This window comes from Pelodiscus sinensis, chromosome 24, assembly GCF_052426305.1.
Source record: "Pelodiscus sinensis isolate ZL-2025 chromosome 24, ASM5242630v1, whole genome shotgun sequence".
Taxonomy (NCBI): domain Eukaryota; kingdom Metazoa; phylum Chordata; order Testudines; family Trionychidae; genus Pelodiscus; species Pelodiscus sinensis.
The window spans coordinates 6030882-6058124 of NC_143075.1; the positions used below are offsets into that span (position 1 = coordinate 6030882).

A 27243-nucleotide genomic window follows, 5' to 3' on the forward strand; every position below is an offset into this window, starting at 1 on the left:
AAAGCTGCAGGCTGGGACTTTCTTTCCAGACTGGAAAATCTCCACATAAGACCACACCTATTTCTCCCCAGCAAAGCCCCAGCCATGTGGAGTTAGAGCCCCTCAGCCTGTTTTTCTTGGGTCCCGGTTGGTGATGTGAATGCTACAGGTGAGTCCAGCTCAGAGATTCCTGTGGCCCCGGCTCTGTGGGTCAGGGGGTGGTGGGAGCTCTGAGGAGCAAAGCCCCAGGACAGATGGAGCTATGGAGGCAGAGCAGCATTTTGCCAGGACAGCTTGTTTCTCTGGGACATGGGGGGCAGGTTGGGCGGAATAAGCCCCACAGGTAGAAGCGCCTTGTCCCGCGGGAAGGTGTCTCCAAGAGAAGTGCTGTGGCCATGTATCCACAGCGTGAAAGCTCTCCCGGCTAACGCCTACATCAACATGGCAAACCCCAGATAACTATCTATACAAAACACACCTGATTCCCTCTAGCAAAGCCACCACCGTGTCATGTGATAGCCCCTCTCAGCGTATGTGTCTTGTGCCCCGGCTGGTGATGTGAACGCTACAGACAAGTCAGGCTCAGGCTACATTTACTGCAGGAGTTCTGGGGTGGAGTGTTGCTGCCCTGGCACCTGCCAGGGATGCTGGAGCCACCTGCCCTCCTCCCTCCTCAGTGTTCCAGACCCATTACGCTGGAGCCACCTGGCCTCTGCCCTTCCCATGCTCTGGGGCTGAGGAGGCTGGAGCCACATGTCCTCCCTCCTCCCCATGCTCCAGGCCAGGGAGGCTGGGGATGTGTGGCTGTGTGCCTCCCAGTTTCTCCCTGTGGCATTAGGGGGCTGCCCCACCTCCCCATTGTGGGGGGCAGCAGGGCGTCTTGGCTCCCATAGGGTACCAGCAGAAGCGGTAGGGCTGAGACTGGGGGTTTGCCTCCCTAAGCCCTACCTTCACCAACAGCCTGTGCATGCATCCCAGTGCCTTGTGTCACCTTCACTTGCTGAGCCCTGTGAACAGGTGCCACGTAGCCCTAGGCATGTTGTGAACGTGAAAACCATCCCATTAGTCCCCCCTTTCTTCCCAGATGGCCCTGGCCTCCTGGCTCACTTTCTTGCCAACTTGAGCATGTGTGGCAAGAAGACCTGGATCCTAGCCTTCTGGCCCGTGTTGTGAGCTGTGCGGGAGACACTCCACATTGCTGCGCACCTCCTGATGGGCCTGCTAGCGGAGAACGATGACTTGTCAGATTCGGAAAGAAAAGGTCACAGGTATCAATTATTTACACTGGAATTATTCATAAAACAGTGATTTTTATTAAGTATAAAAAGTTGGGGATTTCAGGGATTGTAAGATACAGCAGACAGAACAAAGTAGGGTACTAAGCAAAATAAAGCACATGAACTAGGCTTACTACACTACATGTAATATCTCACCCTACAAGTTATTCTAATAATCGTCACAAACCCAACATCCTTCTAACAGGGGCCGAGTCCCTTCCTCCTTTGAGTGCGGTCCTGCTACGGCCAAAGGTATCCTCACCGTCATTCCCCGAGCCGCCTGGTTGGAGAGAGGGATGCTGAATCTTTCTCCCTTGCTCAGTCCTGCTACAACCGAGAGTGTGTACACCTTGGACAAATGTACTCCCCCCCCCCCCCCCCCCCAACCCTTCCACCCATGTCTACCAAAGTGGGAGCAAAGAAACCTAATTCTTCTCTCTCTTTCCTGGTAGTTCTATAACTGGGGGTGTGCATACCTGCATAATCAACTAATTTATACATAGTTACATATTATCACAACCACTTTTAGCAACTTTTACCAATAGCCACAGTGCATACTGTTCCTTTTTCACGTCTCCACCCAAAATGTCATGCTTACAAAGGAGGAAAGGTAATACGCTGTGTTTATTGAAAATACAACATGAAAAGCACTAAATGCATCACACACACATGGGTGCTATGGATGATCTTATAGTGACCAGTCTGTCATGGCTCAAGTCAGAGTATTCCACAGCTATCCATTGATGGTTATTGTTAGGCTTCCCATTGTTATCAGATTGTTGTCTTACTCTTGGGGATGTCTGCCTTCTTCCTGGTTGTCTTCAAGGTTCTCACTTCTTCTGGGCATTTGTGGTGGCTTTCACAATTAACCTTAACTAAGCTCGCATCCTGACCAAACAATTTACAGGGAATTTCTTGTTAAATAATTTTAGAAAGGATTATATAATTACTAAAAAAAATAATTAAAAGATCTTATACAACTTAATCTGCATTGCATCATAGAGGCACAACTTAATTTGTAATGATAACAAGAAGCAAGATCTTATAGTAAACGTCGTCTAATCACCCTGGCTATGTCTAGACTGCAAGCCTCTTTCAAAAGAGAGCGTCTAGACTGCACACGGAATTTCGAAAAAGTAAGCCGCTTTTTCGAAAGAAAGCACCCAGTGAGTCTGGATGCTCTCTTTCTAAAAAGCCTGTTTGCTTTCAAGAACGCCTTCTTTCGAAAGAGCACTTTCGAAAGAAGGCCTTCTTCCTCGTGGAATTAGGTTTACCACCGTCGAAAGAAAAGCCGCATTCTTTCGATTTAATTTCGAAAGAACGCAGCTGCAGTCTAGACGCAGGTGAAGTTTTTTCGAAAAAAAGGCTACTTTTTTCGAAAAAACCCCTGAGTCTGGACACAGCCCCTATCTGGCAGGATGAAACAGAAGCAAACAGAATTTACAAAATTAATCCTTATACAGGACTTATTGCCATCATTATACTTATATTCTTAGACCAACAATAAAATACTGCATTTTGGTTAACTAAGCTTTTCCAAACATGAACATACAGTAGATTTGATTAGTCACTATTCCTGACTTCAGATCTAGAAATGATCCATGCATACAAATAGGATAATTATATTCATGATTTCATAACCATTCCATGATATATCAAATGAAGTACAGTATATCGCACAAAGCATGTTTCAGTTAGCTATATTCATAAGCCTATTTCCTGAGGGAATGTCTAAACTAGCCCCCTAATTCAAACTAGGGAGGCTAATGAGGGTGACTGAAGTTGCTAATGAAGCGCAGGATTTAAATATCCTGTGCTTGATTAGCATAATCCCGGACGGACGCCATTTTGGAAACTGACTAGCCCGAAGTAACTGCCCGCGTCTACATGTGGCAGAGAAGCGGGATTCCGAGATAAACCCCTTAGTTCGAATTAACTGTTACTCCTCATGGAATGTTGTTTAACAGTTAATTCAAACTAAGGGGTTTATATCATAATCCCGCTTCTCTGCCGCGTGTAGATGCGGGCAGTTACTTCGGGCTAGTCAGTTTCCAAAAATGATGACTGGTCGGGATTATGCTAATCAAGCGCGGGATATTTAAATCCCGCGCTTCATTAGCAACTTCGGTTGCCCTCAGCCTCCCTAGTTTGAACTAGGGGGCTAGTGTAGACATACCCATACAGAATATGGAACACCCCTTCGTGGCCACCCTGGTTTAACAGAGATCATCAACCATCTGACACTGACAAGAGTACTACAAAAAGTGGAAACTAAGTCACATTAGAGAGGATGAATACAAACAAATAACACAAGTCTTTAGGGATAAAATTAGAAAAGCCAAAGCACACAATGAGACAAAAGTAGCTAGAGACATCAATGGTAACAAGAAAACATTCTTCAAATACATTAGAAGCATAACATTAGACTTCAGCTGGAGTACTGAGTTCAGTTTTTGCCACCACATTTCAGGAAAGATGTGGACAAGCTGGAGAAAGTACAGAGAAGAGCAACAATAATGATTAAAGGTCTAGAAAAACATGATTTGACAGATTTTTGTTTGGTCTGGGGAAGAGAAGACCCAGAGGGGACATGACAACAGTTTCAGTACATAAAAGTTTTTTACAAGAAGTGAGGAAAAATTATTCTTCTTAACCTCCAATGATAGAACAAGAAGCAATGGAGTTAAATTGCATCAAGGGCTGTTTAGGTTTCGTATAAGGTGGGTGCACACTTACAATAAATTGCCCAGGGAGATTGTGGAATCTCCTTCACTGGAGATTTTTAAGAGCAGATTAGACAAACATCTGTCAGGGATGCTCTAGATAATATTTAGGGCAGGAGATTGGACTAGATGACTCTCAAGGCCCCTTCCAGTCTAGGATTCAGTGAGTGAAATTGCCGCTCAGAAGGTCAGTGAATAGCAGTGATACTTACCTCATTTCTCTCCCCTGAGGCGCTTACACTGTGTCATAGCTCTTAACCAAACCACTCCTTCTGCTTGTAATGTCTCTCATCCAATCACTGAATGGCTTAAAAAGCTGACAAAAAAGGTGCTAGGCAGGAAATGTGACTCCATTATCTTCTTCTGTCAGATGCATCACAAGTCGATACATTTATCGTCTCATTTCAGAAAAGATATACTGGCACTAGAAAAGGTTCAGAGAAGGGCAACTAAAATGATTAGGGGTTTGGAACGGATCCCATATGAGGAGAGATTCAAGAGACTGGGACTTTTCAGCTTGGAAAGGAGGAGACTAAGGGGGGATATGATAGAGGTCTATAAAATCATGAGTGGTGTGGAGAAAGTGAATAAGGAAAAGTTATTTACTTGTTCCCATAATATAAGAACTAGGGTCCACCAAATGAAACTAATGGGCAGCAGGTTTAAAACAAATAAAAGGAAAATTGTCTTCACGCACTGCACAGTCAGCCTGTGGTCAATCTGTGGAACTCCTTGCCTGAGGAGGCTAGGACTATAACAGGGTTTAAAAGAGAACTAGATAAATTCATGGAGGTTAAGTCCATAAACGGCTATTAGGCAGTATGGGTAAGGAATGGTGTCCCTAGCCTCTGTTTGTCAGAGGGTGGAGATGGATGGCATGAGAGAGATTGCCTGTTCGATTCGCTCCCTCTGGGACACCTGGCATTGGCCACTCTCGGCAGACAGGATACTGGGCTGGATGGACCTTTAGTCTGACCCATTATGGCCATTCTTATGTTCTTATTATCCAGCCATCTGACTGCTGCTTTGTCAAGGGCAGCAAGATGGTGCATTCACCCTCCAATCCCTACTACGCAAAGGTTTTGCTTTATTTCCAACCCTTCTTCTCACCTGGGATTTTATATTAGCCACTAAGAAGGTTCAAAGCCAATCTGATAAACAAGGGACATTAAAAGTAAAGGGTTAATGTAGGGTGAGATATTAACAGCTAATATTTACTGCGCTACAACACTTTATTCTATAGTCTACTGTCTAGTTATAAAACTAATGCTGTGTATTATATCATTTTGATGATGTGTTTTGTGTTCTCCTGGTTCAATATGGACCAAAGAGCAAAGGGTCCAGGAGAAATTCCTGGATACCAGGAAGTTTTTGTGTCTGGAGAGCCAGCATGATGCCTGAGAAGAAACTTTCAAACATTTTAATGAATAGATGGTTTCATCTGTCATACTGTCCGTGTCTCAGTGTCATCTGGTCAGGGTTCTCAGGGTTGTCCCAGTGCACTCCTGACCGAACCTCTACTCTATCGGTGATGATAAACTTTCGGCTGCGTGCGTCAATGTCAGCACACCCTTTATCTAGAGTGTTAGACCCCGTGCACTTGGGTCAACACAGGAGATCTCTGAGAGCCCTCGGAAACGACAGATGCTGGCAAGGGTAAAATCATGGAGCAGATTTATTATCAAATGCGATGCATTAACAGTTGTTAGCAGAAATTCTCAAACCTAAACCACTGTGCATTTGGCACGTTGACAATGTACCAACACATAGCAGGCCTATTGCCAAATAACATATTAACAGCGGCTAGCCAGCGTTCAGCCACTGTGCATTCTGTAAGTGTCGGCAATGACACCTGTCGTTTCAGATGCCTAGTGCATCCCTCTGGCCCAAGGTCGGTCAGTGTTCGCTGTTTGTGGTGGCCTTTTATAGATATGTACAAACTTCTTACATCACTTCTTTATGCACAAGGTTGCCACCCTCTGTTGCCTAGTTACCACCCCTCACCTTACGGAAGGGGGGCTTACTTACTATCCTTCATGCTGTCAATTTCAGCCCAGTCCTGATCCTAGGTCGTTATGTACATTAGTATTTGGGGATTCTTTATACCAAGACATGTCTTATTAAGATGTTCCACTACTCCCCTTAGGCTTACAGTCTGTACCCGGTGCCTCCCTATATCCTTCCATGTTCGATCTAACTTACACAATCACACAATTATCAATAGGGCCTCTTTCGTGGCTGCCGTGTTACTGAACCAAAGTCTTGCTCACCAGGTAACCGGCTGTTTTCATGTTACAGGCCTCAATAGAGGCCTGCTGAATCCATGTTACAGACCCGCAATTTACTATATCATCAAGTCAGGGCTGACCTGAGCCATTCATGCGCCCCGGGCCCCAGGAGTGTGGCGGCCCCACCCCAGGTGCCAGGCCCATGAGCAGTCCTACCCCTGGGGAACCGGCGCATGCACAGCCCCGCGCCCATCCGGTCCAGCAGCCCCCGCGCGGAGTCCCCTACACTGCAGTGTCCTGGGCAGTAGCCCGGTCAGCCTGTAGCTTGGGCCAGCTCTGCATCCAGTAACTAAACAGAAATATCCACGAGCCCACAGTCTGCAGACATTACCCACAGCAGTGTCTGTGTGAGAAAGGCATCAGAGTAACAGGAGGTAGCCATGGAGACTAAGGTGACGATGAGGTTCACTAGAATCCAGTGAAGAGGGATTTTCAGAGGCCTCCAGCCATTACACTCGGGGCAATTCTCTGTCATTGATCACTCAGGTTTCTAGAGTAGCCCTGATGCTGCAGAAGAGACCAGAGCTGGTGCCCAATTCCCGTAGCTCTCTAGTCAGGACTCCTCTCTCTGGTCCCCCTCTTCCACTGGCAGGGCTGACGAATGGCTTTGCTTGCTCTCTTCCCCCACTTGGAACAGTGCGTCGGCTCTTGTCTTTGCTTGTTCAGATGCTTCCGGGAGAGGATTTTGCATTTTCTGTAACAGTTTCCTGAACAGGAAGTGTACCAGCTCTATTGTCTTTCAAAGGCTCAGCCTGTTTTTGCTCGTCCTTTAAAACATGACAAAGTAAAACAAAGACATTATGAACTTTCAGTTATTGTCAATGAAACAGCTGGTACATTTACCTATCACCTGCTGGAGTTCTGTCCTACAGTATGTTGTTCAATTCATTACAATGGATTATACTTTTTAATGTAGTTCCCCACTTAGGACAAAAGTGTAAGTTACACTGTCAGACAGTGTTCCCTGTAAGTGTCCCACTTGTGAAGTCACTCAGATGAGAGTGAAATGCTGCCCAGCTGATTAACAGAGCACCCATGGCTAGGTTTTCTTTCTACTTGTGGTGCACATTGGCACATGCCTCCATGCACATCAAAATTAATTCCGCACATGGATTGAACAGAGAGGAGGGAATGTTGCTCTCAGGCATAATTTTTTCCTATCCAATACTTGCAGAACAGATCTTAGACTTTGTAACTGGCTTTCAGGTCATCTTAAAGTACCTGATATAAAACAGCCGCTGGGCTAGAGATGCCCGTTTCCAAACCAAATACGCTGAAAGGCAGACAAGGGAAGAAAGGTCATATTTTTTCTTGAGCCAACTACTGGGGATGGAAGAGACAAGCTTTTGAACTTCCCAGAGCTCCCTTTCAGAACTGGGAAAAGTAACCCGCGTGTAACAGAAATACAAGGTGGGCCAGATTGTTCAGCGTAGGAGGTTAACAGGTGTTGCAAGAAACCATTTAAACAAAGTGGGCAATGACCACCCTTTGTGAGCCACAGGACAATGCAGGGTTAGTCAGTTACACATCGTAGTGATGACCAGTGTAACCAGTGTCCCTGCTGTCTCCATGGTTTTTACTCTCTAGCAGAGTGATGCATTATGGGCAAGACTGCACTGGTGGGTTGAGCTGCTGTAGCGCTCTAGTGAAGACCCTACAACCCCTCCAGAAGAGCTCCTGTCGGGTCATTAATCACCCCGAGAGAGCCAGGTGCTGCATCAATGGGAGCAGCTCTCCCGTCGCCATAGCGCTGTCTGCACACGGGTTTGGTCGGTAGAACTACATCAATCTGCGGAGGAGGCGGGGGGGATTTTTCCCTCCTCAGCGAGGTGACTGTATGGGTGTAAGTTTGTAGTGCAGCCCTTGCCTAAGCTCCAGGTTCGTCCGATGTCGTTTGAGGGCGAGGAATGAAAAGCCAGGGACGGAGTGACTGCTTTGTGACCAGCGGTCACTCATGTGGGTCACAGGGTGTTTTGGTCTTTGATCATTTTCTAGTGCAAGTCCATTCCAGAGTGCCAGGACTGTCAGGTATCGCCCACATGGTTGTGGATGAGAGACACCAAAATCTGCCCCAGCTTGTATTTAGCTATGATGCTCCAGTTCCCTTTTCCAGACCTGTAGACAAGCTCTGTGAGGATCAAAACCGAGTTTCTTACCCACAGAAGCTGGTCCAGTAAGAGATATTAGCTTCCCGGTAACAGGGAAATAGCAGTTTGGGAAACAGGCTCCGGGTTGCATGCCTGAGAGATTAAAGGGCCAAAAGAAAAGGAAAAAATCCATTTTAATTTACAGATTTTAAAGATTATTTTGCTTTCAATTGTGCTCTCAATAAAACTGGAATTAAGACGCAGTCAAGCCATTCCTTGCTAAGGTTTATTACATTGTTTGGATTATGGCTGTCCACTTAGTGGGGTCCTTTACCCTGGGGCAGGCTAAATGCTGAACTTTGCATTTCTATGATACCTTCCACTCAGGAATCACACAGCACTTTACAAACAGCCTGGAGCAATCAGGGTCTATGCACAGCCCAGGTCATTGGTTCTGCCATTTTCAGGGCCTTGCACAGCCACAGAATGTGCATGTGTCAGTGCAGGAGAGGTGGGGGAAGGGGCTCGTTCCTTCTGAGTCACGTCTTCGGGAATGTCCCAAGGTAAGCACTGTCCCATTTCACAGATGAAGAAAGTAAGGTGCATTGGCCCAGATCCACTCAGAGACCGAAATAGGGAAGTAGTGGAGTCTCCATCCCTAGAGATTTTTAAGTCTCGGCTTGACAAAGCCCTGGCCGGGTTGATTTAGTTGGGATTGGTCCTGCCTAGAGCAGGGGGCTGGACTTGATGACCTTCTGAAGTCTCTTCCAGCTCTATGGTTCTATGATTTAGGCTCCGGGCTCCCACGGACACCAGGAGTCAAAATATTTTTCAGATCAAAGAGGATCGGGATCATAGTGATGAAGTGATTTAGAACCCAGGTCTCAATTTATAACACATACACACTCCCCACCCCCCACCCCATTAAGCAGGCCCCTGCTCCTCTTGCTTTATCCCAGTAAATAAAAGAACAGACAACTCACCTCTGTCCCCTGTTTACCTGCAAAGAAAAAGAAACCAGCTCGTCAGAAAACTCCGGTGCACTTTAATACATAAATGTATCAGTTCACCGTCCCAGTGCCATGTCCTGCCCTTAGACGCAGGCCCAGCTGCTCTCTCCGACTCAGGGGTGGCCATGTGTGCGCCTGCACAGAACGGGGTCCCCCCGCACTGTAACCGCTCGCTGCGCTGCACTTAGCAGCAACTTGAGGAAACCCCGCAGGGAGAGGAAGGGGGCTGGTGACGTTGCTAATCCAATGGGATTTGGGGCTCTAACAATCCTTTGCATTTACATAGCGCCTCACCTCTAGGAAACGCAAAACGATTTGCAGACACCGCAGGGGAACTGAGTGACTGGCCAAAATTCACACTCTGGCCATGGCAGGGCTGAGGACACAATCCAGGAGCCCTGGGTCCCAGTCCCAGCTATGCGCAGCAAAGAACATTCCCGCCTAGACCTGAGCACGGTGCCCTTCTCCTGGGAGACAAAGGCCAGGGCCTAGCGGAGGCACTTAGCTCTGAAGCAGGAACAGGTTCTGAACAGGACGCAAACTCCTGCTCCATGAACATCACTGCTCCCCCGGCAAATGGAACAGGGAACTTTGGGAGCAGATCCCCCAGGCAATGGGGCAGATCAGGGGAAGGGGAGAACTGGTCCAGGCTGCTGGGAGGATGTGAACAGCTGGTACTTTTAGCCAATGCAGAAGCTGGCCTGGGGCAAGGGCCAGTGTAAGGCACAAGCTGGGAAGAGAGAGGATCTTCCCCAGATAGACAGGGTCCATGGCCACAGTAGCTGGTGCTAAAGCACAGCATCCTCGCCTGGGATCAGCCAGGTCACCCTATAAAATAGGCCCCATTGAGGGTTAGTGGCTCCTACTGGCAACTCTTCCCAGAAGGGAGATCTGGACTACACTGGGCATCCTCAGTGACAAGAGGCTGTCAGGTAACAGGCTGGCATGTGGCAGGGTGAAACAAAGACCATTGTGCCAAATGCAGACTCTGTCAGTCTGACACCTCGCCCCTCCCCCCGCCATACACCCATTTACGATTTTCACAGGCCCCTCGCTTTTCTGACTTACATGTTACATTATATTTCCTCTTCACTTTCGGCCATAAAAAGTAGCCTCCGGCCCCTGAAGCCGCAAGTAAGACTAGAAGGATAATTATCACAGCTATCACAGCGCCGGACAGGCTGCTTTGCTCACAAACGGCATCAGAAATACGTGTCCCGGCCTTCGCTTCTGTCATCCTTTGCTCTTCGCACCTAGGATGAAGGGCGACATGTTACTGTACACGTCAGTGTGTCCACAGCCATCTGGGTTCACCCGTCGGTCCATCAGCTGAACACCTTAGTATAGTCAGATCCAATGTGATAAGACCCCACCTGGATTCTGGGCCCGAGCCTGCAGTCTAGCCAGGCCAAACTCCCACACATTTCAAGGCTTCAGGAGCAGAAGAAGCCGGGACATTAAAGAATTCAGGGCCCAGCTTGTTAACAGGGCATAGGATTAGGGTTATCAGGGAACGTACACACAATACAGACACAGAACTGCTCTCGGACACTTTTCCTGCCCACACCTCAGCGCAAGGCTCTGTGTTTAGCGCCAGTGTCCCTGCTGTACCCAAGCGGCACAGAGTGGGGCTCCCTCGCTGACTTGGGTGCTCCTCGGACAACCGTCCATTGTGAGCGAACCCTGAGTGAGCCAAAGGGCTAGATTCTCCATTGCTCAACACCCCCTTTGCATGGCTCGGCGGGCAAATGGGCTGTGTGGTGGGATAGGGCCTCACCTGGCACAGCTGGGCCATGGTATGGGGGCTGGCGGTGGCTGGAGATGGATTGGCTGAGGGAGGGGGCTTGGCAAGGATAGCTCAGACCCGCATTAGCGACCCCAACAGGGCCATGGCCCGCAGTAGGCCTCAGAACTGACCTAGCCTGTGCCAGGGGCTGCACGGGCCCCAGCAGCCCCTGGCAAGGAGGCAGAAGGTCGTTGGGCCGGGGTGGATAATTGAAGAAGCTGAATGTCAGCTCTTCATTCTACAATGTGCCACGTGTATTTGGAACCTGTGATCTGCCCCCTCCCCTGTGGCCACGGGGCTCTCTGGCCATGGACCAGGGCTGCCCCACTGCCCAGTGGCCCTGCCCCAGTCTGGCATGGGGCCTGGTCCCACAGAGTCTCTCACCATGTCACTGCACTGATGCAGTGAGGCCGGGGCAGAGGGGCCTGCCATTAGAACCCACCAGCCACCCCATGTCAAGTTTTAAAACAGGCCTGAAGCCAATCCAGATCTAACAGAGAGTGCTGGGTACAGAAAGGGATTGCTGGGGATCCTGGGTTGTGCTCCCCAGCTGCTGAATTTCAGGGAATCACAGACCAGGTCTGATGTGGCCCCAAAACTGAGATACAAAGAAATCACCCTGGCTGCAAGAGTGTAAAGTCAGTGCCGGGAAAAGGCCACATGAAGTCGGTCACCTACTTGGTCCATGGCTGGCAGGCCTGGGACATATTGGATGCTGAGAAGGTTCCATCAGGGCAAACCTCACATTGGTTGTCACTGAACTCGGTGCCTATGAAAGAGGACGACAAAACTGGATTCTCTCCCGAATGCGTGGGTGAAGGGAGCTTTGGTTTCAGGAAGCTCTCCTGCTCCTTCTCCCCACTAGCACCCCCACCTTGTTGCACCCCTACCTCGGTCAGTCCAGGAGCTAGCATTTTTAAGAACTGAGCCGCACTGGCATTTTATTCCTGCCTGGCACTTGAATACGTCAGTACTCAGTTGAGCAGAGGCACGTGGAGAAAAATGCATCTCCTGCTGCACCACATATCTGGGCCATGACAGGGACCAGCCTCCTAGGGTTGCCAGGTGTCTGGTATTCACCCGGACAGTCTGGTATTTTTGACTCCTGTCTGGTAAAAACTTCAAAGAATACTGGACACCTGAGATGTCCGGTATTTTCTGAATTTCTCCCTGGCCAGGAGACGAAAATGCCAGGCACCCTAGAAACACTCAGCACCCGGCCTTCCCTTCCCCCTCCCCCGGCCCCCAACACCCCCAGTTCCCTGACCCCAGCCCCTATGCTTACCTGGTTCCCCAAGGCTGCTGGCACAAAATAGCTGCCAGCCAAATGACCTAGGGGAAGCAATGCTTTCCCCTAGGTCTTAATGCTCAACTGTTCCCCTGTTCCTATCCCTGCACTAATTCTTAAAGGGGACATGCTGTTTTAATGATGATTTATTTTAACTTTTTTTGGGGGGGGGCTTACTTGGAGTCTTTTTTTTTTTTTTTTTGCTCAATAACTTTGGTCTCTCCCCATCCTTTTTTTCCCCCTTCAACAGAATTTTTTTCCCCTTTTTTGGGGGGGGGGGCGGTATTTTTGTTTCAACCATCTGGCAACCCTAACAGGAACAGTGAGACTCAAACTAATGGTGCTGAGTTGTATAAAAGCACAAAAGCTGTAGGAGACACAGCAGTGCAGAGTCACAGGACACCAAGTGACAATACAACAGCTGGAGTTTGAAATCATTTAGCGCTTTTCCCGCTGTGCTACCGACTTATGCTGGGCTAGGTCAGGGCTCACAGCTCAGCAGTTTGTTTGTGAAACAGTCCCACTTGTCTAGCCAGGCAGAGAGGGAAAGCAGTGTCCTTGGCTACAGCTGTTAACCGCCCATCCAGGTCAGCATGTGCTCTAACACCACCCTGGAGCCGTGCAACTATGTACAGCCTAGCTACTCTTCCAGTCACTTCCCCACCATCACCTCAGCCTGGCCTGGCCCAAGGCTCAGCCAGTTTGCCCTGTTCCACATTCGCCATGGGACCACAGAGCTTTGCGTTGGACTTACAGCAGTTCTGTTCCTTACCAGGTACTTTCAGCCTAGAGCCAGGGGGGCAGACAGTGGAGCGAGTACACATTTCACAGTTCCAGTCTGTGGTGTTCCAGTCTGTGGTGTAACTGCAGAAATGCCCCGGGGCGCAGCCGCACAAAGTCTCCTTCATATACGTGCATTTCTCATTTGTCGGCAGCCTGGCTCCTGTACCAAAGCAACAAATACCACAAATGGGAGACAAACCGAGCAGATACAAAAAGTAAAGTGCACCCCCCATCCTCACAGATCCACTGCTACATGGCACAGGAGCTAGAGGGGTTTATCATATCTCCACTTAACCAGTGTAGCCATGTAAACAAAACCATCTGGAGCCTGATTCTCAGCCGCCCTGCACCCTGTGTTGTATTTGTATCTCTGCAAAGGGTGCGGGCAAATTGCTCTCAATTCAGCCTTCTCTGCTCAGTTGCAGTTGAAATCCTGCTTTGCACCCACTCTGCCATCATCTGCACAGGTATAATAATGACAAAGGTGGTGGAGGATCAGGCTCCCTGTAGTCACATACAAAGCACGTCACCCTCCAGCCCAGTGGGTCCCTGGAGGAGCAGTCCACTGGAGGGGGACTGTGGGGTGGGGTAGAGCTGTCACAACACCAGCTACACAAACCCTCTTCCTGGCTGCTCTGCTGATCCCCATCTGCTGAGACCAGGCTTTGGAGCCAGAGGCAGCTGGTGCAAAGTAGAGCAGCCTGCAGGCTGTTCCAATTAATGCTGGGGACCACCAGACCCTGCTGGCCCCAGTGGCAGAGGAGCGGCAAGGTGGTGTTTTGTCTCTCCCACCTCCTGAGATAGGCCAGTGCCCCTCGACCACGGCTCTGCATCCAGGCCCTGAAAAGGGAAGTTCTGCCCTTCCCAGGGTACAATACAGGCCCTGAGGGCGCAGCCACAGCGCTGCTGGTCTAGGACAGAGCATTCCATCTGGAATATTATTATTATCTATTGTGTTTGTTCCACTTCTGCTAACTCTACAGACCCACTTTTCCACTGCAAATGAACTCCTGGGAGGATCCCACGGACCTTCATGGAAGAGGTCTTTAAAGTGCAGCACACGGGCTCTTGGACTTCCAGGTGTGTATCCTAATTGGCCCTGCTTTTGTCAGTGTGAAGTGGGCAAAAGGACTCAAAAAACTAATTAAAATCCACCTTCCACACACACACACTCTCTCTCTCTCTCTCTCACTCTCCCATCCCCTCCTCCCCACTCCTTTTACCTGTGTCGCACAATTCACATCTCTGGCACTCTGTTAGGCCATTGGGATGCTCCGTGTACTTGTCTCTCATACAAGGGATGCAAGTCGTGGTGACTTTTAGTGCACAACGTCTGGCCACTGTGTTCCCTAACACAAACAAAACATTAGCTCCTGAGTAAGCCAAGTTATACAATGCATTAATACAGAGATTGCAAAATTAGGTAATTATATATAGAGTCATAGAACACTAGAACTGGAAGGGACCTCAAGAAGTCATTGAGTCCAGTCTCCTGCCCTTACGGCAGGATCCAGTATTGTCTAGACAATTCCTGATAGATGTCTGTCCAACCTGCTCTTAAATATCTCCAGTGCTGGAGATTCCACAACCCCCCAGGCAACTTATTCCAGTGTTTAACCACCCTGACAGGAAGTTTTTCCAATGTCCAACCTCAACCTCCCTAGCTGGAGTTTAAGCCCATTGCTTCCTGTCCTATCCTCGGAGCCAAGGAAAACAATTTTGCTCCCTCCTCCTTGTGACACCCTTTTAGACACTAGAAAATGGACCATGTCCCCTCTCGGGCTTCTCTTTTCCACACTAAAGAAACCCAATTCTTTCAGCCTTCCCTCATAAATCCATTTCTTCTAGACTTTTAATTGTTTTTGTTGCTCTTCTCTGGACCTTCTCCAGTTTCTCCACATCTTTCTTTAAATGTGGTGCCCAGAACTGGACACAATACTCCAACTGAGGCCTAATCAGCACAGAGTAGAGCGGAAGAATGACTTCTCGTGTCTTGCTCACAACACACCTGTTAATGTATCCCAGAATCATGTTTGCTTTTTTTGCAACACTGTTGACTCATATTGAACTTGGAGTCCACTATGACCCCTAAATCTCTTTCAGCAGTACTCCTTCCTTGACAGTCACTTCCAATTCTGTATGGGTACATCAAAACTATACCCCTCTGTTGGCAGACGGATGTAAATTAGACGTATTGAAAGTGCAAATGAAGCCGGGATTTAAATATCCCACACTTCATTTGCATATTGGCTGCTTTTTTTCGAAACGAGTCTTTTAAAAAATGGCAGGTTAGACGGGGCATTTTCGACAGATCCTGTACTCCTCATTCAAAAAGATCCTGTACTCCTTTACGGAACCCGGTAAGCACCCGGTATTTTCGCCTCCTGGTCGAGAAAAAAAAAATCAGAAAATACCGGACATTTTCTAAATTTTTTTTACCAGACAGGAGGCGAAAATACCGGACTGTCCGTGTCAATAGTGGACACAGGGCAACCCTAACAGAGACAGATCTCTGTGTTCTCACCACCAGTTACATCAGGCCTGGGAAAAATACAGCCCGTGGGCCAGATCCAATCCATGGATACTGCAGGGAATCCCAGGAAGGCTCCCCATTTTCCTTGCCCCATGCTCAGAAACGAGGCTGTGCAGTCGTTTCACTTTAACAACTGAGCCCGGAGAGGAGGGGAAACTTAGATGCTGCTCCTGTCCCCAGCACAATCCCATTGGCTAGTTTAGGTTTCAAGAACAGGCAGCCAAGAAGCACAAGGGGCCCGTAGTTATTCACAGAGCACATGGCTTCAGGGTGGTGCATGGGGGAGGCAGCGAGGCTGATTCAGGAAGGGGCTGCTGGCTGGTAATCCTCCTGGTCAGAACCTTCATCTGGTACCCAAGTCCCTCCCTTCCCCAACCCTCTGTCCCGCTACTCCACATACCCACATCCTCTGCCCCACTTCTGCACCCATACCCCCTCCCAGATCTAGCACCCTAATCCCCGTCCGAGATCAGTCCCCTCCTGCCCTAGCTCACAACCTAAACCCCTGGACCTCCTCCTGCACCAGGTCACTATCCAACCCCCTGCAACCCTAGTCCAGTGCCCCAGGTTACAACTGACTCATTCACCCAAACACCCTCGCTTACCCCAACTTCCCTTCTGCACCAACCTCCATCCCAGACCACGCACCTCCTCCATTAGTATCATGGAAGAGTGCGGCCCTCGACCAATGTCCAAATTCTTGGAGTGACCCCTCCCATCAAAAATTATTGCCCACCCCGAGTTACATTCCCAGTAGCAGAGGGTGTGTCCTTAAGTGACAGAGTCAATCTTTAGAAAGACCCAGTCACATTACGTACCTCCAAAGCACCTGCGACAGCAGTCAACCGGTACCTCGTATTCATGGGGGTGGCACAGTGGCACTTCCGAATGAGCCAATTGTGTTATCCAGAGAATGCCAAACACCTTAAGGGAGGAAGAGAAGAAAGAGGGTCTGAGCGGCTTTGCGCAGGCTCCCGAGCAGACAGGGCGAGGTTCCTTTGCCATAAGAAGCAGCGTTCACATGCTGCCTGTTACTGCAATAAAAGGGCCCGTGGTCATGTGACACCCTGCTCTCCCCTGACACTGAACTAGGAGCTATTCCAACAAGGAAAACACCATCCCTGCAGCCAGCTAGAGGCTCCCCCGCCCATCTCCTTCCTGTTTCCCCTGCTACCCCTTTAAACAGACCCTGCGCCGTCTCCCCGCTCTGTGTAGCAGACCACAAGTGACTGGGCTAAGGGTGCAACTGGAGGTGGGACTCCAACCGCCATGGCAGCCTGTCTGTGCGAGGGGACAGCAGCTTAGATGTAAGGCTGTGAACTGGTAACCAGTTAACTGGTTGCCCAGTAAGCATCACCCTTCACAGGAGCCCTCCCTGCCCTGCCGCTTCCACCCAGTGTGAGCCTGCAGACACCAGGCCCCGAGCCTGCGCCGCTGGGAGCCAGCAGCCTGTCCGCCCCCACCCTCCTTACTGCCACTTCTGTCCCCAACCCACATGGGGCTACCAGCTCGGAGTAGCTGGGATGGAATAGCCCCCGCCTGTCCCTGTTAAATCAGTTAACCAGTTAAACTTAAAATTTAACAGGTTAACTAATTAAACTGAATTTCCCGGCCCCTGCTAAAAGTCTGACTGAAAGGAGACTAACCTGGAACTGGATTGTTAATTTTGTGATTGCAGAAGACAGAACACCCTTGCTCTGCCACTGCGCCACGGCTCTGCCCCCTGCACCGTCCCTTCCCCAAGATCCCACCCCCACTCACTCCAACCTCCCCCCTCCAATGCTTGCTCCCTCTGGATTCATCTGCTCATTTTCATGAGGCTGTGGCAGGAGTTGTGGGGTGGCACAAGGGAGCTCAGGGCTGGAGTGCAGAGGGTGTTGTGACCTGGGCCAAAGGGTTAGCATGTGGGAGGAGGTGCAGGGTGCAGAATCTTGGTGGCATTTACCTCCGTAAGCGGGATGTTCCTGTAGCTCCAACGCGCAGTGGGCAGCCAGGAGGGCTCTGTGTGCCGCCCCTGTCTTCATCTACCACCCCTGTAGCCCTGCTGGCCTCCAGCTACCTTGGGCCTAACGGCCGCAGGGACATGTCGCTTCTGGGAGCCACGTGAAGCCAGGGGAGACAGGGAGCCTGGGCACTTTTATCAGCTCTCCACCAGAGCTAGGAGGCAAAAGGTAAGCCAAGAGCCTCACAGTTTGTTGTCTTGCTCTGCACAAGGGCCTGGGCATATTGACTGTTTCCTGGGCCTGAGCATCGGCCTGAGCCCCTGAACTGTTTGCTGCCCTGCCTAGACCAGGGCCTGGGGTCATTGTCTGTGTTTATGGGGTGGGGTGGCCAGATGGCCTTACTCACGATCTATTAAAGAACTGGAAACAAAGGTTAGGTATAAATGGTCAGTTTTCAGAATGGAGAGAGGTAACTAGAGGTGTCCCCCAACAAAGTGAATAAAGAAAAGTTATTTACTTGTTCCCATAACATAAGAACATGGGGTCACTAAATAAAATTAATAGGTAGCAGATTTAAAACAAGCAAAAGGAAAATTGTCTTCACGCACTGCACAGTCAGCCTGGGGAACTCCTTGCCAGAGGATGTTGTGAAGATTAGGACTTTAACAGGATTTAAAAAAGAACTGCATGAATTAATGGATGTTACCGCCATCAAAACCTATCCACCAAAATGGGTAGGAATGGTGTCCCTCATCTCTGTTTGCCAGAAGCTAGGAATGGGCGAGAGGGGAGGGATCACTTGATTTTTATCTGTTCTGTTCCCCCCTCTGGGGCACCTGGCATTGGGCACTGTCGGCAGACAGGACACTGGGCTAGTTGGACCGTTAGTCTGATGCAGTCTGTCCATTCTTTGGTATTATGTTCACATTTCAAAGAGGTCATTTTAACATGTGGCCGGTGTCACTGCTTATCCCCATTTCTGTAGTAACAGCACCACGTGCTAGCTCCACATCCTACCTCCCAGCCATAGGACGCATTCAGAGGAGGGATGGCTTGTGTTTGTGTGGAGAGGACACATGAAGAAGCCCAAATAGGAGGTGTTTGCTGCTCACCTGTCAGCCTGCTACTCACAGTCTCCTCATTCCCACTCTCCACAGTGTGGGTCAAACTCTGCTCTCACTGAAACCTTAAATAACTCTCCTGTCCCTCGTCTGCCTAGAATCCTCCTGCACAGCCTAGGACATGATCCACCTTCCCAGAGTCATGTGAGTGCTCAGTTCAGCTTGAGTCTAATCACAGGGCTCACGGTGATGGGCTGGAGTCACAGATGTAGCCTTTCACATTTCAGCTAAAGCCGCCTTCTCTTAGGATTTTCTAACTCCTGCAGTATGAGGGGTAACATGAGAGCCACTTGGAAACCACATTCCATTTTCTAGAGGAACAGTCTCTTCCCCTTGCATGGATGGGACAATTTGGTCAGTACTTACAAGCGAAGCGGACAGGGGACTGCAGACAGGGGAGTTGAAGAGGGAGAGCAAAGCGACCCCACCGCCGAAGAGGCTACCCGGTGAGAGTACAAGCTGTGGTGTGAGTGTGTGCCTGTGCCTGTGCCTGACTATTTGAATTTTACAGTTTGAAGTGGTGTGAATTGAGAGTCTGATTCCAGGTGAGTGCTAGCAGTTTCAGTTTCAGCTTCTGTGGCAGTTGGGACTGAGAGCCTGCCATTGTTCCCTTGATTGCCTCTGATTAGCCTCAGGCTCAGCCTTCCCCTGTGTGACTCAGAAGGGGGCAGGCCTGACCTAGGCAAGCAGGCTTTAAAAAGCCAGAGCAGTGCGACCAGGGGAGCGAAGCGGACAGGGGACTGCAGACAGGGGAGTTGAAGAGGGAGAGCAAAGCGACCCCACCAGGCTGGGGGAGACAACCGTTGTGAAAGGTGCCTGCTGGTGGAATCTCTCAGGCAGCAGGTGGGAGAGCTACAGGAGGAGGTGGCCAGGCTGAGGAGCATTCGAAGCCATGAGGAATTCCTGGACAGTATTCCTGTGGAGTCCACGGAGATCACTGTCCTAGGATGTGGGACTGTTGACCAGCCACTTATGGAGGAGGCAGTAGTGCAGGGTGAGCACTGGCAGCTGGTTACTTCCGGCAGCAGGCAGTGTTCCACCCCTGCTCCTAACCCTCCCACTGTGTTGTTACATAACCGTTACTCTTTACTTTCAGCAGGAGACAAGGAGTCACCCCCCACAGTGGAGGAGACCAGGCCTTGCACCACCAAGGTTGAGCAGTCTCCTGCCACCACTGCGAGGAGGAAACGTAGAGTAGTGGTGGTTGGAGACTCTCTTCTGAGGGGAACGGAGGCACCCATCTGTCGCCCTGACAGCTCATCTCGAGAGGTATGCTGTCTGCCAGGGGCCCGTATCCGAGATGTTACGGAGGCATTGTCGAGGATTATCCGGCCCTCTGACTACTACCCCATGCTACTCATCCACGTGGGCACAAATGATACTGCCAGGTGTGACACTGAGCGGATCAAGTGTGACTACAGGGCTTTGGGAGTACGGGTGAAGGAGTTTGGAGCGCAGGTGGTATTCTCTTCTATCCTTCCTGTCAAAGGTAGGGGCCCGGGCAGAGAGAGGTGCATCCTGGAGGTGAATGCCTGGCTGCGACGATGGTGTCGCCAGGAGGGATTCGGCTTCCTTGATCACGGGGTGCTCTTCCAGGAAGGACTGCTTGGCGGAGATGGAGTTCACCTTTCCAGGAGCGGGAAGGCCTTGTTTGGACACAGACTGGCTAACCTTGTGAGGAGGGCTTTAAACTAGGTTTGTCGGGGGCAGGTGAGCAAAGCCCACAGGTAAGTGCTGAATGTGCGGGACTGGGAGATGGGTTGGAAATGGGGGGGACTACGGCCTATAATGGCAAGGAGAAAGGAGGGTCAGGGCACAACAGGGAGGCAAGATCAAATCAGTATCTTAGATGCCTATATACAAATGCGAGAAGTATGGGTAATAAGCAGGAAGAACTGGAATTGCTAACCAATAAATACAACTATGATATCATTGGTATTACAGAAACCTGGTGGGATGGGACGCATGATTGGAATATTGGTATGGAAGGGTACGGCTTGCTCAGGAAGGACAGACAGGGAAAAAAGGGAGGAGGGGTTGCCTTGTATATTAAAAATGTACACACTTGGACTGAAGTGGAGATGAACGTAGGAGATAGCTGTGTAGAGAGTCTCTGGGTTAAGCTAAAAGGGGTAAAAAACGAGGGTGATATCATGCTAGGAGTCTACTACAGGCCACCTAGCCAGGTGGAAGAGGTGGATGAGGCCTTTTTTAAACAATTAACAAAACTATCCAAAGCCCAAGATTTGGTGGTGATGGGGGACTTCAACTATCCAGACATATGTTGGGAAACTAACACAGCGAGGCACAGGCTATCCAATAAGTTTCTGGACTGCATTGGAGACAACTTTCTGTTTCAGAAGGTTGAAAAAGCTACCAGAGGAGAAGCTGTTCTGGATTTGGTTTTAACAAATAGGGAGGAACTAGTTGAGAACTTGAAAGTGGAAGACAGTATAGGGGACAGTGATCACGAAATAATAGAGTTCATGATCATAAGGAAAGGTAGAAGGGAGACCACCACAATTGAGGTTATGGATTTCAGGAAGGCAGATTTTGATAAGCTCAGAGAACTTGTAGGTAAGGTCCCATGGGAAGCAAGACTGAAGGGAAAAACAACTGAGGAGAGTTGGAAGTATTTCAAAGGGACGTTGTTAAGGGCCCAAAAGCAAACAATTCCGTTGTGTAGGAAAGATAGAAAATATGGCAAAAGACCAGCTTGGCTTAACAAGGAGATCTTGCATGATCTCAAAATAAAAAAGGAGTCATATAAAAAATGGAAACTAGGACAACTAACAAAGGATGAATATAGGCAAGCAACACGGGAATGCAGGGGCAAGATTAGAAAGGCAAAGGCACAAAATGAGATCAAACTAGCTACAGGCATAAAGGGAAACAAGAAGACCTTTTATAAATACATTAAAAGCAAGAGGAAGACCAAGGACAGGGTAGGCCCACTGCTTAGCGAGGAGGGAGAAGCAGTAACAGGGAACTTGGAAATGGCGGAGATGCTCAATGACTTCTTTGTTTCGGTCTTCACCGAGAAGTCTGGAGGTGTGCCTAACGTAGTGAATACAAGCAGAGAGAGGGTAAGTTTAGAAGATAGGATACACAAAGAACAAGTTAAAAATCACTTAGGAAAGTTAGATGTCAGCAAGTCACCAGGACCTGATGAAATGCATCCCAGGATACTCAAGGAGCTGATAGAGGAGGTATCTGAGCCTTTAGCTATGATCTTTGAAAAATCATGGCAGACAGGGGAGATTCCAGAAGACTGGAAAAAGGCAAATATTGTGCCCATCTATAAAAAGGGGAATAAGAACAACCCAGGAAATTATAGACCGGTCAGTTTAACGTCTGTCCCAGGGAAGATAATGGAGCAGGTAATTAAGGAAATCGTATGCAAACACTTGGAAAGTAATAAAGTGATAGGGAATAGCCAGCATGGGTTTGTGAAGAACAAGTCATGCCAAACTAATCTGATAGCTTTCTTTGAAAAGATAACGAGCCTTGTGGATAAGGGAGAAGCGGTGGATGTCATATACCTAGACTTTAGTAAGGCATTTGATACGGTCTCGCATGATATTCTTATTGATAAACTAGGCAAATATAACTTAGATAGGGCCACGATAAGGTGGGTGCATAATTGGCTGAATAACCGTAGTCAGAGAGTTGTTGTTAATGGTTCTAAATCCTGCTGGAAAGGGATAACAAGTGGAGTTCCTCAAGGGTCTGTTTTGGGACCCGTACTATTCAATATCTTCATCAATGATGTAGATATTGGGATAGAGAGTACTCTTATTAAGTTTGCAGATGATACCAAACTGGGTGGGGTTGCGACTTCTTTGGAGGATAGGGACATAATTCAAAATGACCTTAGCAAGTTAGAGAAATGGTCAGAGGTAAACAGGATGAGGTTTAATAAAGAGAAATGCAAAGTGCTCCACTTAGGAAGGAACAATCAGTTCCATACATACAAGATGGGAAGCGACTGTCTAGGAAGGAGCATGGCGGAAAGGGATCTAGGGGTCATAGTGGACCACAAGTTGAATATGAGTCAACAGTGTGATGCTGTTGCCAAAAAAGCAAATATGATTCTAGGTTGTATCAACAGGTGTGTTGTAAGCAAAACTCGTGAAGTCATTCTGCCGCTCTATTCTGCACTAGTTAGGCCTCAGCTGGAGTACTGTGTCCAGTTCTGGGCGCCACATTTCAAGAAAGATGTGGAGAAATTGGAAAGGGTACAGAGAAGAGCGACAAGAATGATTAAAGGTTTAGAGAACATGACCTATGAAGCCAGGCTTCGTGAACTGGGCTTGTTTAGTTTGGAAAAAAGAAGATTAAGGGGGGACATGATAGCGGTTTTCAAATATCTAAAAGGGTGTCACAAGGAGGAAGGCGAAAATTTGTTCCTCTTGGTTTCTGAGGACAGGACAAGGAGTAATGGGCTTAAAGTGCAGCAGGGGAGGTTTAGATTGGACATTAGGAAAAAATTCCTAACTGTCAGGGTGGTCAAATATTGGAATAAATTGCCAAGGGAGGTGGTGGAATCTCCCTCTCTGGAGATATTTAAGAACAGGTTAGATAGACATCTGTCAGGGATGGTGTAGACGGAGCTTGATCCTGCCTTGAGGGCGGGGGGCTGGACTCGATGACCTCTCGAGGTCCCTTCCAGTCCTATTATTCTATGATTCTATGATTCTACCACAGCTTCCATACAGGCCTGTATTGACCTGTTCCCAGATAGATTCAGCGATAGACAGAAACAGCAGATACAAACCAACAAAATATAAGGCTATAGCAGCAACAGATATAATGCAACACACCACAACGAGGTGCTGTCCAGTTAGAATCTTCAAACACTTCCCCATGCAAATGGCAACTTTGGGGTAGGATGATTTGTTTTTCTAAAATCAGTGTCCATTAAAAAGTCGTCTGCCAATCTACATAACCAAAGGTCATTCCACTTAGATCCACCCAGCTCCAGGCTGAGGATCAGCTGATGAGAACAAACCAAAATTTTCCAGCCGTGTGTTTTCCTACTAAGTTAAAGGCAAAAAGTTACATTTGCCAGATCCATTTTTGCTGTGCTTTGCTGTCTCCACCAGGTGGAACCAAACGGCTTCTCAAGCGCAGGTCGAACTTCTCAAACAAAGGACAAAGTCCGACTCAGGCAGGCAACAAGCGTTTCGTCCGAGTCAGTCAAAAGGAGAAATGTAAAAGGTTCAGCTTCCCGAGATCGTATTATCGGTTACAGTCGATTCCCACAATCCCTCCCTTTACCGTCCCCTGCCCCCACATTTGCACCCCCAAACCTCCCACAGGATTTCTGTTGTGTGCGCTGGCCAGGCCCAAGCTGGTTGGCTCTGGAATATTTCCGGACTTTTGGAGATCCACTTACCCAGAGCATGGTCCTGGGAACAGACCGAGTGTGTCTGCCTCTGTGCCCCACAGGGCTTGGAGTCTCCAACCTCTACAGCTCAGCGAGGCCTCCGACTCCCGACCATTGCCAGCTAGCACACATAAAAGAATCAATGGACACAAATCTGATATTAGGAATGGCAACATACAAAAACCTGTAAGGGAACACTTCAATCTTCCTGGACACACAATTGCAGATCTAAAAGTAGCCATCCTGCAGCAAAAAAACTTCAGGACCAGACTTCAAAGAGAAACTGCTGAGCTACAGTTCATCTTTAAGTTTGACACAATCAACTCTGAATTAAACAAAGACTGTGAATGGCTCGCTAACTACAAAAGCAGCTTCTGCTCTCTTGGAATTCACACTTCCAGATCAGGTGTTAGAAGTGGGCCTCATCCTCCCTGATTGGCTCCACCTGGTCATCTCCAGCCTGATCCTGGCCTGCATATTTATACCTGCCTCTGGAAATTTCCACTTCCTGCATCTGACGAAGTGGGTCTTTGCCCACGAAAGCTTATGCTCCAACACTTCAGTTAGTCTATAAGGTGCCACAGGACTCCTCGCCGCTTTTGCAGATTCAGACTAACACGGCTACCCCTCTGATACTTGACTACCGCACGTAGTGAGCCCGATGCCACTGTCCTGTCCTCCGGGCTCTGCCCCATGGATCCATCGCCCCCTTCTCCTGGGAGCCTCCTGGGCACTCCAGTAGGACACAATTCCACAGTTCTGGTCCAGATCAGGGTCCAAATCCAAGCCCCACGGCCCAGCACCAGACGAACAGCAGCTCTGACCGTCCCAGCCAGACACCACTGAAAGTGAAAGTGAAAAATGCAACAGGAACTTCCCAGCGAGGCGGGTCTCGGGTTGAATTTTTAAACGCAAAGATCATTAAAATAAACCCGCAGTGCAGCGGGCAGCAGACAGGGTTAGCCCTGCAGGCTCACACCGAGGGGAACACGGCTTGTGCTGCCCTGGGCTTCATTAGGATTTTTAATCCAGGTAATTGTCTCCATAAAAAAACACACCTGCTGCTTGTCCCCAGCAAAGCCCCAGCCGTGTGGAGTTAAGAGCCCCTCAGCCTGTTTTTCTTGGGCCCCGGCTGGCGATGTGAATGCTACAGGCAAGTCCGGCTCAGAGATTCCTGTGGCTCCAGCTCTGTGGGTCAGGGGGTGGTGGGATATCCCCACCATAGCTCCACCTCCCCTTGCCTCAGACACATCAGATGTAAGGGGCACTTCTCTTGTGAATCACCGTAGGTGGGGGGTGGCCTGGACAGGATCATGACACAGCCTCTCCTGGACCAGTGGCCTGAACAGAAAGCTGCAGGCTGGGACTTTCTTTCCAGACTGGAAAATCTCCACATAAGACCACACCTGTTTCTCCCCAGCAAAGCCCCAGCCGTGTGGAGTTAGAGCCCCTCAGCCTGTTTTTCTTGGGTCCAGGCTGGTGATGTGAATGCTACAGGCAAGTCCGGCTCAGAGATTCCTGTGGCCCCGGCTCTGTGGCTCAGGGGGTGGTGGGAGCTCTGAGGAGCAAAGCCCCAGGACAGATGGAGCTATGGAGGCAGAGCAGCATTTTGCCAGGACAGCTTGTTTCTCTGGGACATGGGGGGCAGGTTGGGCGGAATAAGCCCCACAGGTAGAAGCGCCTTGTCCCGCGGGAAGGTGTCTCCAAGAGAAGTGCTGTGGCCATGTATCCACAGCGTGAAAGCTCTCCCGGCTAACGCCTACATCAACATGGCAAACCCCAGATAACTATCTATACAAAACACACCTGATTCCCTCTAGCAAAGCCACCACCGTGTCATGTGATAGCCCCTCTCAGCGTATGTGTCTTGTGCCCCGGCTGGTGATGTGAACGCTACAGACAAGTCAGGCTCAGGCTACATTTACTGCAGGAGTTCTGGGGTGGTGTTGCTGTCCTGGAACCTGCCAGGGATGCTGGAGCCACCTGCCCTCCTCCCTCTCCAGTGTTCCAGACCCATTACGCTGGAGCCACCTGGCCTCTGCCCTCCCCATGCTCTGGGGCTGAGGAGGCTGGAGCCACATGTCCTCCCTCCTCCCCATGCTCCAGGCCAGGGAGGCTGGGGATGTGTGGCTGTGTGCCTCCCAGTTTCTCCCTGTGGCATTAGGGGGCTGCCCCACCTCCCCATGGTGGGGGGCAGTAGGGCGTCTTGGCTCCCATAGGGTATGGGGCCCCAGCAGAAGCAGTAGGGCTGAGACTGGGGGTTTGCCTCCCTAAGCCCTACCTTCACCAACAGCCTGTGCATGCATCCCAGTGCCTTGTGTCACCTTCACTTGCTGAGCCCTGTGAGCAGGTGCCACGTAGCCCTAGGCATGTTGTGAACGTGAAAACCATCCCATTAGTCCCCCCTTTCTTCCCAGATGGCCCTGGCCTCCTGGCTCACTTTCTCGCCAACTTGAGCATGCGTGGCAAGAAGACCTGGATCCTAGCCTTCTGGCCCGTGTTGTGAGCTGTGCGGGAGACACTCCACATTGCTGCGCACCTCCTGATGGGCCTGCTAGCGGAGAACGATGACTTGTCAGATTCGGAAAGAAAAGGTCACAGGTATCAATTATTTACACTGGAATTATTCATAAAACAGTGATTTTTATTAAGTATAAAAAGTTGGGGATTTCAGGGATTGTAAGATACAGCAGACAGAACAAAGTAGGGTACTAAGCAAAATAAAGCACATGAACTAGGCTTACTACACTACATGTAATATCTCACCCTACAAGTTATTCTAATAATCGTCACAAACCCAACATCCTTCTAACAGGGGCCGAGTCCCTTCCTCCTTTGAGTGCGGTCCTGCTACGGCCAAAGGTATCCTCACCGTCATTCCCCGAGCCGCCTGGTTGGAGAGAGGGATGCTGAATCTTTCTCCCTTGCTCAGTCCTGCTACAACCGAGAGTGTGTACACCTTGGACAAATGTACTCCCCCCCCCCCCCCAACCCTCCCACCCATGTCTACCAAAGTGGGAGCAAAGAAACCTAATT

The 27243-nt window shown here is 49.4% G+C and overlaps 1 protein-coding gene across 4 annotated transcripts; it reads right to left on the reverse strand.

The window, feature by feature from the left end:
* Positions 1–3689: 3689 nt before the first annotated feature.
* On the reverse strand, positions 3690–25450 carry LOC102455635 (tumor necrosis factor receptor superfamily member 14-like). Of its 4 annotated transcripts, none has more exons than XM_075906673.2 (9): positions 24697–25450; positions 24217–24328; positions 16573–16678; positions 14445–14570; positions 13211–13381; positions 11829–11919; positions 10433–10617; positions 9338–9354; positions 3690–7034 (listed from the first exon to the last, which is right to left on the reverse strand). In XM_075906673.2, the coding sequence occupies exons 2-9, from the start codon at positions 24223–24225 to the stop codon at positions 6930–6932; spliced, it is 810 nt and encodes a 269-aa protein (XP_075762788.2). In that variant the 5' UTR covers positions 24226–24328; positions 24697–25450; the 3' UTR covers positions 3690–6929. The 4 variants fall into 4 exon arrangements, with proteins under 4 accessions (XP_075762788.2, XP_075762787.2, XP_075762785.2 ...); XM_075906672.2 differs by having other exon boundaries at positions 24693–25450; XM_075906670.2 differs by lacking the exons at positions 24217–24328; positions 24697–25450 and adding an exon at positions 8424–8507 and having other exon boundaries at positions 16573–20223.
* Between the last annotated feature and the right edge of the window lie 1793 nt (positions 25451–27243).